Source organism: Tubulanus polymorphus, chromosome 9 (assembly GCF_964204645.1).
Source record: "Tubulanus polymorphus chromosome 9, tnTubPoly1.2, whole genome shotgun sequence".
NCBI lineage: Eukaryota > Metazoa > Nemertea > Palaeonemertea > Tubulaniformes > Tubulanidae > Tubulanus > Tubulanus polymorphus.
In genome coordinates, this window is record NC_134033.1 from 13,788,581 (window position 1) to 13,801,168 (window position 12,588).

A 12,588-nucleotide genomic window follows, 5' to 3' on the forward strand; every position below is an offset into this window, starting at 1 on the left:
TTCTGTGAATATATTGCAGTGATTATCTGTAATTTTTTGTAATCGCATGTATGGACAAATCAGGGAATTTGTAAAACTTGAAAATAAAGACGCAGCGTTGGCCTCTTGAAATAGTTATCAAGTGTACGCCTACAATCAGCAATTAAAACTAAGAATATTTCATCTACTAAACTTAGGGATCATTCATTTATTACGTACGCATTAAATTCGAATTTTTCAACCCCCTCTGTACGCAAAATCGGCCATTTTTTCATATATAAGCATTACAGTACGCAATTGCACTGACCACTCCCCCTCCCCCAATGCGTACGCAATAAAAATCGGACCCCTGACTATCGATACGTGAGCGGTAGAATACTTCTGCTTGAACCCAAATGAGATATAGATGAGAAATCATGAAATCGACGGGGTTCCATTTCTATTTACAATTCTATATGATACGTGTATTTACATGTTTTATACACTTTGGTGTCGTATACCGGTTTGACGTCCGTATAATTGTGCCCGTTATCAGAAAATAATTGTCGTTAGGCGGGAGTGGTACTCTTTTGGGAGGTAATTTATCCGGGGCTGACTGTGAGAAAAGAAAACCGGAAAAAAACAACAAATAAACAACTTCATGAATTCATTTTACAAATATCAATGTACTTCACGTACATGTATTGTTATCATTATCAAACGGTAGTCATGCAGCAAAATACAGCATATATACATATACATATATACATACATATATACATACATATATACATACATATATACATACATATATACATACATATATACATACATAAATGCAACAAAAATGATAATTGTGAAAAAATTTGAATATTGTCTTATTCAATAAATGAATGTCTCTTAAAATAGCATTGTGTGCATTCTATTATATATTCTAAACTGCTATTTCGATTTGGGAGAGAAAAAATTCGTCAGAGATTTCATTCCTTTTGTATCGACCTGGTTGAGTTTTTTCTGCGCTCTCGACTGTTTCATATTCGTCTGTATGGAAAGCGAAAAAAAGCGATTTTTTTAAAACACGAATCCAGGAAAAAATCTACCAGGCCAATAATAATTCAGTGCGATGAACTGCCTTCTTACGCACCTTTTTGGCGTCCTTAGGAAGCTGCTGTGAGTAGTCTTCCTTTGGACCATTTTCTTTTTCCATTTTCAATTTCTGCAAAGAGAATAAATTCTTAATTCGGCGAACAGCATTCAAGGCATTATTAGCGGGTTTGGAGGTTTCATTTTCACTTTGGGGCCCGTGCATAAAGTACGTACGTCCGTAGGGGGTGGGGGTGGGGGGTTCTTAAAATCCGTACAAAAGCGTACAGGGGGAGGGGAGGGGTCAGCTAAAAGCGTACATACTTTCCAAGGGGGGAGGGTTAATATTAATAGTACGTACTTTGTGCAAGAAACATATGTCTGTGGGTAAACCTGTCTTCCTTTAATGTATAGCAAACACTGCCTTAATTGCGAAACCGGTCTCCCTGGGTTTGTTGCATTCAATATATTATATTTGGATCTCGGGAATTCCCCACTTTCCGTCTTTCATTTCGTCGCCATGGAAGATCGTTGATCAACGTCAGCAGGAACTCTGTTGAATCAGGGTGGATTTTGCCTTCTTCAAACCATTATTCCTGAAAATTATGTTTTACTGGGGGGGGGGGGGTTACCCCTAAAAGTATGTACGCAAGGGGGGTTATAAAAAAACGTACAATGAGCGTACAAGGGGGAGGGGGGGTTAAAAATACCCGGAAGTCAAGCGTACGTACTTTATGCACGGCCCCTTTCCCCTCGACCCGCTAAAGCGCCACTCACGTTTTCATTAGCAGGTTTGATTTTCTCCCTATTGATGAGAGGCCAGAGAAGAACCCTTGACCCAGAAAGACCCTCTGCTATCATCTCCCACGAACCCAGCATTGATCAGTGAAATACTGACTTACTAATTAACTGTGTCGCCACCGGAGTTCAAACAGAAATGCTCATACCTTTAAAGGCGGTTCTTCATTTGATTCTTCTTGAAGTTTTACTGGCGTCGGACATTCGATTTCAGGATCTTTCAAACTAAAAATATATTCACAACCTCAATCAGTGCACCTGTTCGTACTACAGTGGAACCTCGTTATAACCACCTCGGCTCGGATTTATCGGTTATTACAAACCTAGAATTCTGTCCCAAATAGGACTAGTTTAACCCTTTAAATGCTGACTAATTAATACCCTATAGTGCTGGAGATAATTTGAAAATTTTTAAAAATTCCACCCTAGTGTGTTGAATAACGGGAATACCACTATAGTGCGTCTATACCGCGGCGCGGTGTATCGTTAGTTACTAGTATTTCACTATGTTTGACGGCGCTGCCATCTTTCAACAGAGATAATTAGTAATTACTAATTAAATCACCGCAGTGCGGTGTACTAGCAAAATCCATCACTGATTCGTACACCGCACTGCGGTGTAGACGCACAGAAAGGGTAATAATTTCATACCGGATATATTAATGAACTATCAGTCATAACGAACAGGTTTTCTGGTCCCGAAGTTCGTTGTAAAGTGTTTCCAAATTTTTGGACATCGGAACATCATTATAACGTCCTCGGATTTACAGAATTAGCAGTTATTATTACAAACCTAGAATTTCATCCCAAATTGGAAAATTTCAATCATTTTATACTGGATATAACGAACTATCCGTTATAACAAATAGATTTTCTGGTCTCCGAAGTTCATCGAACGAGGTTCCACTGTAGCAACTAATCTGATCGAGAGTTTTATTTCGAGTTTTATTTATTCGATGTAGTGACCCTGTTTGATAACAAATCCATATGAGAATTGCCTGTTTATACACCTACCCCATGTAATCTTTTAATTTCTGAGACAAATCATCGGGCAAATAATCAGATATGATTCCGTGCGAATATAACAGATATTCCTCTGCAAAAATAGAACACGTGCGATGTACATAATACCAACTTCGAAGGTTTGAAACTAAGATCGATTTCCTTTTTAAAAATGCTCGAAATAACATAAAACCGACCTATATTCGACTCATTCTGTTTCATAGATTTAATAAAGACGTCTGATTGGCCGCTATCGATGATGAATCGTCTCTTTTTCAGATTATCGGCGAGTCTGCGAACCTGAAGAGCATAAAAGACCGAAATGCGGCTGAAAATTTCGAAGTTGAGAAAAATACCACTGAATCCTTCCGAATCCATGCGCGTTTAATATTCGGGATCCGGTTCCACAGTTGTGAGTTAGGATTTGACTCAAGAGTTAACTCATCGGAAAAGGAACTGACTTTATCTCAGAGTTAACATATGACTGTGGAACTGGATCCAGGATTTTAAGCAATATTCTACCTTGAAGATAAACCCGAAATATTAAGAAAACACCACAAGAAATATTTGGCGCTCAAAGTTTCGAATGACTCATAGACTTTGGTTGAGATGTCAAATGCTTTTGTAGTTCTGTCATCATATTGTGGGTTTCAATTAGACAGTTATTTATCCATTATTTTACCTTGGTTTTTAACCAAGTTAGCGTCTTCTCTTGATTGTATCTATAAGCCATTAAATCATCATCCACACCTACAATAGAAATAAAGTGCTATAAAATCCCTCAGGGGTTCAGCTTGCCAGGGTTTGATTGCCTTCTGCCAAAAGCTCACGCCAACACAACCCTGGCCACATACCGGTATTCGTCTTTAACACTGACCAAGTTCTTGGGCGGACAGGTTGCCGCTAAGCCGACACCAGTCTGTCCATCTAGCCAATCACATGCATTGTTTTGATAGAGCATATCTGCTAATGAAAACAACGCATCTGATCGGCTAAATACATAAACTGGCGGCTGCCGAGCGAGGACAAAGCGAGGATGCCGGGAGTTAATTCATCCCTCATCCATGCAACTAAACCTTGTTCTTACCTCGAGTGTCAGCGATTAGGTCCAGCTGCTCCATACCTAGGCAGTTTTTGATTCGGTATAAGTCGCTGTAGGTTGAATCGGTGAGGATATCTTCTAATGGTACCGAGCGATTGTCCTAAAGATCGAAACGAAATAGATAACATACCTGCTTACCCCATATCAACCAAATGTGTAGTGCAATTTGGAAAAAGTCATAGCATATTCAATACTCTGCGTTTAACCCTTTCAGTGCGTCTACACCGCAGTGCGGTGTATAAATCAGTGATGGATTTTGCTAGTACACCGCACTACGGTGTATTGATGTGATTAGTAATTAGTAATTATCTCTATTGAAAAATGGCAGCAAGTGTCAAACAGAGTGAAATACTAGTAACTAATGATACACCGCACTGCGGTGTAGACGCACTATAGTGGTATTCCCATTGTTCAATACACTAGGGTGGAATTTTTTTAGAATTTTCAAATTTTCTCTAGCACTATAGGGTATTAATTAGTCAGCACTGAAAGGGTTAAGGGACATTCGTAGGGCCTTTTTTAACTACTCGGAGTACGGATCCAATATTCAAATATGCCTCAATGATATCCAATGAAAATACAATCATCCATCATGCCAAATTCGTTAAACTGCATATTTTCTCGATCCCGATGGTGGCATTACCACAGACCTTGACTGTATACTTTACAAGCGCCCCCAAACATCGCTTAAAGGTCCTCATTTTTACTTGAGATCGAAAGTAATTGAAATGTGTTCGACGGGATAAGCCTCGTGCTAGATGAATACGATGAATTTACCTTGAGAGACTTTTGAAGGTACGGCAATAGTAAGAATATCGGATCCATCGGAGTAACCAGATATAAACCACCATCTAGATGTAATAAACACACAAAATAAATCATCTCGATGAAACCTTGTCAGAAACTAACCCAAATATAATACGCCGAGTGTGGCTTTTGGCAGTCAGTAACCGGACCCCGTCAAGTGAGGACAGGGAGAATGGTCTATGATCTATTTACTGAATACACTAGAACTTGGTTAATTCTGATTTTTCTATCCGGATTTTCACTTAAACTTCCGATGATATATTCGGTCTATTGACGTACGAACCATTTAAACTACATGGGAGTCGGAAGTATAAGCAGTCAAGAGTCCCTTGTCATCCAAATGAAGTTAGTTCTACTGATATTTTCATGTTTCTTTTCTTGAATCTGACAGCGTCTGTCAATCTGACGGTGTCTGTCAATCTCACAGCGTCTGTCAATCTGACGGTGTAACACATATTACAAAGATCAATTATCTTATAACAATCAGATACAGTGTAACATATCGATACCTTGTTGAACATGATTTCCGATGAACCACGAACGATAGCTTTCATCAAATTTGATCACTTCGTGCAGCCGAGTTCCTCCATTGCTAATCATGAATAAACACGATTCCCCTGGAAAAAAAATTAACGCAAAATTAAAACATCGCGTTCGTTACCTCCTGTCCCCCTATGACATCATCGAATTGCAAGCGATATTATCTATAGACCGATGCGGACAGTCTGAACGAGAACTGACCTGTTTTGGGATGTCTGATTTGATAGAAATTCTGACCATTTTCTGTATCTTGAGCGCTGAGAGACGTTTCTAGAATGATTCAAAAAAATAAAAATTCTCGAATCAATTGAAGAGTTGAAAGGAGTTGCATAGAATAAAGAGAAGTGACGAGTCGTGATTTAAATGTTTAGCAATGGGTTTAAGTTTCCTTACAATATACCAAAATCTTTGATAATTTGAAAGAACTTCAGTTGCAGAGACGGATTCAGAAATGATAGCAGAGTTCAAGTGCAGTGTTTTCCCAGGTGTCAACGCCCCCTGGTGGCCATATACAAAAACCAATGACCTTGATACTCACCAAAATCATAAAACACGTTATGGGCTACAACTTTCTAATTGAATGTGGTAACAAATCATGCTTAGGTATCAATATAATGTGGAAAAACTTTTTCCCATCTACGAATCAGTACTGTCTACTGATGACACCAAGATGGCCGCCAATTGCGCCATAATTGGCTGATAAAAAATACCTATCTCAGGTTTAAAATAACCCTTGCCAAAGAATACCCATCACAAATTTCAAGGAGAAATGGCAAACAAGTAGGAAGCTACAGGACCGACTCAGAATTCGGTTCGGCCAGGTGTGTGTAGTAGGCCTCTGAGTCTGACTAAAATTACCAGGTAAAATGAGGATGCATTGATTCTGTTTTACTCTTCCTAGCTCTTCTGCCATCCTCCAACTTCGGGAGGAATTTCTATCTATAGTGAAAAAGTGAAATTATTGAAATAAACCGCGCCAGAAAAATCGTAAATTAACAAAATAAAGATGCGCGTAACGACCTTGAGACTGACAATTCAATTCAATTAAATTCAATTCTTTATTGGTCCTCACTTTAAACATTACATATAAGATTTCCACATTCAATAAAGTTACAAATTTTAAAATAACAAAATGCAAAATAGACATTTTAAAAATTTGACAGTAAGCGTACCGGTAGTGATTCATACTCAAGGTCGTTGAGCACCGTACGCGGGTTCATTTAGACTGGTTGCCTGTCCCGATAGAGACCGGTAACCATTACCAGACCGTTTCTCATTTTTTGCATTACGGCGGTGTTGTACCGCTATGATAATAAATAACGAGTAATAATTGCATAACGGGTAAGCTCAAAAAACGAATAGAGGTAAAAGTGCAGATCCGCACCTCTCCGCGTTCAATCAATTACGTTAAATATCATTGTTTCAGATTCAAAATGTCATCACGACATCAGTGACGACAGTGACAGACAGTGTCATCAGCAATTCAGTACGTACATTGCCATTGGTAAATTTTAAGATATCTTCACTAGAGAGTAGAATGATTTTAGCCAGGATTCTGGCATTCAGTAGATTGCGTCAATCACGAGAGGTGTGGATCTGCACTTTTACCCGAATAGAAATTGGAGTAAGTTGGTGAGATATCTAACATGCCCCCCCCCCCCCCCCCCCCGGCACACACGTAGTAGTGGAATTTTGCGTGTTGGACATGGTCATGGAAAATTCGGGGGGGGGGGGACTCGGGGAATTTGTAAATGGGCAAAAACTGGCGCCACCCTGTTACATACTACCCGATGATAGACTATCCCAATGATATTGATCGTTTTCATTCAACAGGTTATCAAACATCATGATGCAGGAGACAGAAGAACCCGCTGACCATCGTCTAGAAACCACGGTCGAGAAGAAAAACGCGCCGAAAATAGACGCGAAACAACTGCGAAAATCGTTGAACAGCCGAAAGTTGAAAGCTCAGAAAAAGAAACAACAGGCGAAGAAGACCACGTTACTCGACCCGTACGAGGAGGCGACGTGGCCTGACGTTCCCAGAACTGAACAGACGAATATTCTACAAACTTTGAAACGGTATTAGATAAGTTTGTTTTTCGTTAACCCTTTCAGTGCTGACTAATCATTACATGAAAACGTTGGAGGTAAACATTTAAAGAAATTCCACCCCAGTGTGTTGAATAACGGTCATAGCATTTTAGTGCGTCTACGCCGCAGGCGCATTGTATCGTTAATTACTAATTTTGAACTTTGTTTGCCAAGTGCTGCAATCTTTCAATAGAGATAAAACTAGATAACTTTATATTATTAAAACTTAAGTCTATTGCACCGTGATGCAGTGAACTAGCTAGTCTATTGCATTGTTATGCGGTGTGTGTACTAGCTAGGTAAAACAGCTATTCATACACCGCGCTGCGGTGTAGATCAGATATTTTCAACAAGAAATATATCTACCCATCAGAAAATAAGAGTTGTACCATTTTTACTATTATGAATTTTTTTCCTGTACCATAGCTCATTGAAATTCAAGAATATAGAATCTAAATGAACAAGTTTTAGACATCAGAATGAAATCAAAACTCGACTGAAACGTACGATATGACCACAGTTTATTTTGTTTGTGTAAATTTTTCCAGTCATTTTATCGATCTACGATTGGATCAGCATTACGCGGTCGATGGTAAAACGAAGAACGAAAGAATTACGGAACGAAACTCGTTTAATCAGAAACATCCGGATATCATCGAACTGAGGTACGTTGTTATAGGATTCATACAGACCTCGATCAATCTGAGGCATTGTTAGTATCTCCTGCAGACAAAATGAAAAATGCGAATTCCAGTTCTTCTAATTGGAAAATTGATGACATAATGAGATTGACGCCGGATCCAGGCTAAAGAGGTGCCTCCAGGCTTAGGGGATCCAGGTTCTAGTCCAAAGGGGTGGCTCCGGGTGATGGAATTCTGGTTCTCCAAGATTGGTGGTAGCTCCACTCAGGGATTCTAGTTCTGGTCTGAAGGGGAAGCTCCAAGCTAAAGGGGGTAGCTCCATTTTGAAGGGATTCCAGTTCTGGTCTGAAGGGGTGGCTCCAGGCTGAGGGATTCTGGCTCCAAGCTAAAGTAGGTAGCTCCATGCTCCGGGTTTGTATCTGCATCAATCGATCTCTCGCGCTTGATTTCAGGTGTCAGTTCGTGTGCGGAATGAACGAAGTTATGAAACATTTAGAACGAGACAATCTACGCTGCGTGATGATCTGTCGATCGTCGCCTGTTCAACTGACTAAGATGTTAATTCCATTACTCGCCACCAGAGGGTGCCCAGCTGTCTGTATGCACGATTTCAGCGCGATATTCGGCGAGTTATTACGGCGGAAATGTTTGACAACCTTAGGAATAAAGGCAAGCGAAGTTCCGCGTCAATTAAGGCTAAAAATAGAATACCTTGTTTCTCATAATCCGTCGGGTCATACTATAAACTGCGAGGAAATTTGTAATCAGTTGTTCTCTATAACTGCCGGGTCTGTAATGGTAAGCTTGATCATGATTTTTAAAAAAAGTAATGTACAGGTTAGATAGGTGGCTGGCTGGGTCAACTTTTTTCAAGCTTAGCAGAAATGAAAAACAAGGTATCAATTGTATAAGCCTAAGTATCATTTTCTCTTTAAAACTCTTGTCGCAAATTGTTCATTTCCTTTCTGCATAATATCTTATAGAAACGCGGTGAAAATGAAAATGCGGGTTTGGACTCCATCGTGGATTATGTGAACGAAGTTAGCAAACCGATAGAATTCATGGGATTATCAAACGCGGCGTCTAGTATCGACGAGGAGACATTAGAGGAAAATTGTGATGAGGAAAGTGATGATGATAGCGAGGTCGACGAAATAGTTAGTTGCCATGGCGATGAGTCATCAGCAGGCGGGACTGATTTTAATGATTTGTACGTAATGCGGAAAGATTGGAAAACCGATTTCAAAACTAACGCGGATTTCATTAAAATAGACACGACGGACTCGGATTCAGACATGTCTGATCGGGAAACTAAGACGAAGTTCGAAGCGGAAAATAAACCACTCGTTATGGACGGGATCTTAGGATTCGCGTCAAAGTCAGAATCGGACTCGAAATCTGGCATTAAACGCAAACCGGTGAAAAAGAAATTCGTTTCAGACAATTCGCGCCAAAAACCGGATTATAAAGCAGCTAAAATTCAAAAGATGGCGCCACGTCCCGATAAAACGCGTAAACCTAAAGAAGAGAAAAAAAGTCTGAAGTGAAATAGAAATAATTCCTTTAAAATCTTGAAAAAAATTTCTGTGTTTCTTTTATGTATGGTGAGTGTGGTACACTCTGTCCTTACGATTTAGCATTACTCATAGATAATGAAGGCAAAAATAACACAAAGAATGGATTCGTTTTATTACAATAAAATTGTTGAATTTTATTATCAACGAACAAACAATAGACATTACACATTAAACGACGACATATTTAAGATTTCAAATGGTTTTAAACGCAATAGTACATCTACAAATAGTAGACTGGTGCCCATCCCAGCATTTGGACTGGTTCCTATGCATGCATTCTGTTGAGGTTTTTTAATTTCATAATGTCCCCTAATCCCGAGTTTTTTGTTATGTCGGTACCAAAACTCGGCCTGAACAATGCACCCCTTTGACCTCGACATTTAGTCATCGCCACAATGTACATGTGTTCACAAGGGTCGTACCTAGCATTTGATTGTTGGGGGGGGACCAAAAAAGGTGTTGCCTATCAAGTCAAAAACCGATACAGTGGAACCTCGTTTTATAACGAACTCTGCTACAACGATTCATCGGATATAACAAATATAGAATTGTGTCCCCGAGTTGAGTAAGAAAATTTCATTATTTTCATACTGGATAATAACGAACTATCGGTTATAACGAACAGATTTTCTGGTCTCCTGAAGTTCGTTGTAACGAGGTTCCACTGTATATAGAACTATCGGTTATAACGAACAGATTTTCTGGTCTCCTGAAGTTCGCTGTAACGAGGTTCCACTGTATATAGAACTATCGGTTATAACGAACAGATTTTCTGGTCTCCTGAAGTTCGCTGTAACAAGGTTCCGCTGTATATAGAACTATCGGTTATAACGAACAGATTTTCTGGTCTCCTGAAGTTCGCTGTAACGAGGTTCCGCTGTATATAGAACTATCGGTTATAACGAACAGATTTTCTGGTCTCCTGAAGTTCGTTGTAACGAGGTTCCGCTGTATATAGAACTATCGGTTATAACGAACAGATTTTCTGGTCTCCTGAAGTTCGCTGTAACGAGGTTCCACTGTATATAGAACTATCGGTTATAACGAACAGATTTTCTGGTCTCCTGAAGTTCGTTGTACAAGGTTCCACTGTATATAGAACTATCGGTTATAACGAACAGATTTTCTGGTCTCCTGAAGTTCGCTGTAACGAGGTTCCACTGTATATAGAACTATCGGTTATAACGAACAGATTTTCTGGTCTCCTGAAGTTCGCTGTAACGAGGTTCCACTGTATATAGAACTATCGGTTATAACGAACAGATTTTCTGGTCTCCTGAAGTTCGTTGTACAAGGTTCCACTGTATATAGAACTATCGGTTATAACGAACAGATTTTCTGGTCCTGTGAAAATCGTTGTTAGAGATTCCACTGTTTAACAATTCTTATATGCCCAAACAAAAACAATGTTAGGTCTGGATAACAAAATGCTTGTAAATCCCGAGCGAAGGGTTCTACATTAAATTTCTATTCTACAGCAGACTCTGCCCAAGTCGGACTCGGATAACTGTTCAACTCTCCGATGTTTGTTGCAATATTTTTGTGACAGGTTACATGAAAAACATAAGGCGCTTTTACGAAATTGAATCTGATTCGGTTTAGCTAAATCCGATTCGATGTCGGAAAAGGTTTAGTAAATCGAATCGGTTTTCGTAAATGAGTCTAATCAATTTAAAGGTCGCGATTCAAACGAAAATGGGCGTCAATGGTGACCGAACTATTGATAGATGATGGTCTGCGATAGATGTCTTAAGCCCGCGGTCGAAGAGGACACCATGTTGGATTTCACTGACTAAATCGCCACTAACTTGCTCGGCGAGCAAGTTAGTCGATTTAATAAATCAGTTTACTAAACCGCTTCCATAAACGAGTTGATTTACCAAATCGGATTCACTTAACCGCGTGCCGTAAACGTGAAACTTAAATCGATTTACAAAGATTCAGTTTCGTAAAAGCGCCTATAACATTCAAGTCGGATACATTTTTACGGTCCCAAAAGGTCTGACTTGAGCGAAGTCTATTGTATATAATAATGGTTGCCTTGCTGGTATCCCATTGAAAATGAACTACAAACACCATACATTGTCTCTATTTTGTTAGCACATTCAAACAGAAAGTGCTCATCCATACTTGATACACTTACAATACATTGTACTTTGCGGTGTGAATTTTTAAGTGGGTGGCTTCAGGCTGCAGATTGCTACCAACATAAACAGAAAACCTCGCGATTTCAATATCGTACATTTCGTTCAAACCCCGAATATAAGAGGTAAAATTTCCATGAATTCATAACGTGACAAGACCAATGCTACGATGAACCACTGCGAGAGGCCAAGTCACGAGTCGAAATCGAATTAAGTTTTTTTCGGCCGCCGATAAATAGTTAAATTTGATTGGTTTGCTCTTCCATATAAATTACATAAACCAGTGTAAAACAAACAAACGCGCACGCGATAAAATATTCTCAATACTCTCTAATCAATAATATCAGTTTTTACACGATCAAAAATGACAATTTTTGTCTTTTCTAACAAAAAGAAAAATTGCCTAAATCCGAAAGACACCAACTCTCAATCAGTTAAGACTAGTAGCACGCACAGGTTTCATACATTGCACTAAAACAAGAAACACAGTTTTGAGAAACCGACTGAGAAAATTGTTTCTGTTGAGTTCGATATCACGGAATAGCTAAACAAGAAATACCAACATAATAAACAACTAGTGACGAAGATCGGATCGTATGACTGATCGAAATCATTAACCATTTCATACAATTACTACTTTCTCATCACTTAGCGACGCTGTAGGTACGTTTCTTGTTTCACTATGTGCAATAGCGGGTAAACTACACATGCACGAACACAAATGTTTCTTGTTTCGATGTTTTACTCGCTATGCGCGCGCGCTAGATTTGACGCAATTTTTGAGAAAACGTAATAATTAAATACTTAATTCTATTACTGCGTTGAATGAAAATCGGTATTTT

The 12,588-nt window shown here is 39.2% G+C and overlaps 2 protein-coding genes across 6 annotated transcripts; one reads left to right on the forward strand and one right to left on the reverse strand.

Moving 5' to 3' along the window:
• Positions 1-815: 815 nt before the first annotated feature.
• Positions 816-6,296, reverse strand: LOC141911312 (ribonuclease H2 subunit B-like). Its single transcript, XM_074802303.1, has 11 exons — positions 6,149-6,296; positions 5,492-5,560; positions 5,260-5,367; positions 4,721-4,794; positions 3,929-4,043; positions 3,524-3,591; positions 3,039-3,141; positions 2,854-2,935; positions 1,989-2,064; positions 1,103-1,174; positions 816-999 (listed from the first exon to the last, which is right to left on the reverse strand). The coding sequence occupies exons 1-11, from the start codon at positions 6,201-6,203 to the stop codon at positions 901-903; spliced, it is 921 nt and encodes a 306-aa protein (XP_074658404.1). The 5' UTR covers positions 6,204-6,296; the 3' UTR covers positions 816-900.
• Positions 3,125-9,665, forward strand: LOC141910791 (uncharacterized). 5 transcript variants are annotated; one of them, XM_074801598.1, is made up of 6 exons: positions 3,125-3,183; positions 6,717-6,776; positions 7,124-7,372; positions 7,933-8,049; positions 8,478-8,694; positions 9,009-9,660. In XM_074801598.1, the coding sequence occupies exons 3-6, from the start codon at positions 7,137-7,139 to the stop codon at positions 9,570-9,572; spliced, it is 1,134 nt and encodes a 377-aa protein (XP_074657699.1). In that variant the 5' UTR covers positions 3,125-3,183; positions 6,717-6,776; positions 7,124-7,136; the 3' UTR covers positions 9,573-9,660. The 5 variants fall into 5 exon arrangements, with proteins under 5 accessions (XP_074657699.1, XP_074657696.1, XP_074657697.1 ...); XM_074801597.1 differs by lacking the exon at positions 3,125-3,183 and adding an exon at positions 6,510-6,631; XM_074801595.1 differs by lacking the exon at positions 6,717-6,776 and having other exon boundaries at positions 3,149-3,183; positions 9,009-9,665.
• The last annotated feature ends 2,923 nt before the right edge of the window (positions 9,666-12,588 follow it).

Bases quoted from the DNA above. Each gene is read 5' to 3' on its own strand.
- LOC141911312 (XM_074802303.1), bottom strand. From the start codon at position 6,203: ATGGCAGAAGAGCTAGGAAGAGTAAAACAGAATCAATGCATCCTCATT. The intron at 5,561-6,148 runs GTAATTTTAGTC...GAATCATTCTAG, and splicing joins ATGCATCCTCATTTTACCTG to AAACGTCTCTCAGCGCTCAA. The intron at 4,044-4,720 runs GTAAATTCATCG...TTCGATCTTTAG, and splicing joins ACCTTCAAAAGTCTCTCAAG to GACAATCGCTCGGTACCATT.
- LOC141910791 (XM_074801595.1), top strand. From the start codon at position 3,164: ATGCGGCTGAAAATTTCGAA. The intron at 7,373-7,932 runs GTATTAGATAAG...AAATTTTTCCAG, and splicing joins ATTCTACAAACTTTGAAACG to TCATTTTATCGATCTACGAT. The intron at 8,695-9,008 runs GCAAGCGAAGTT...AATATCTTATAG, and splicing joins TGACAACCTTAGGAATAAAG to AAACGCGGTGAAAATGAAAA.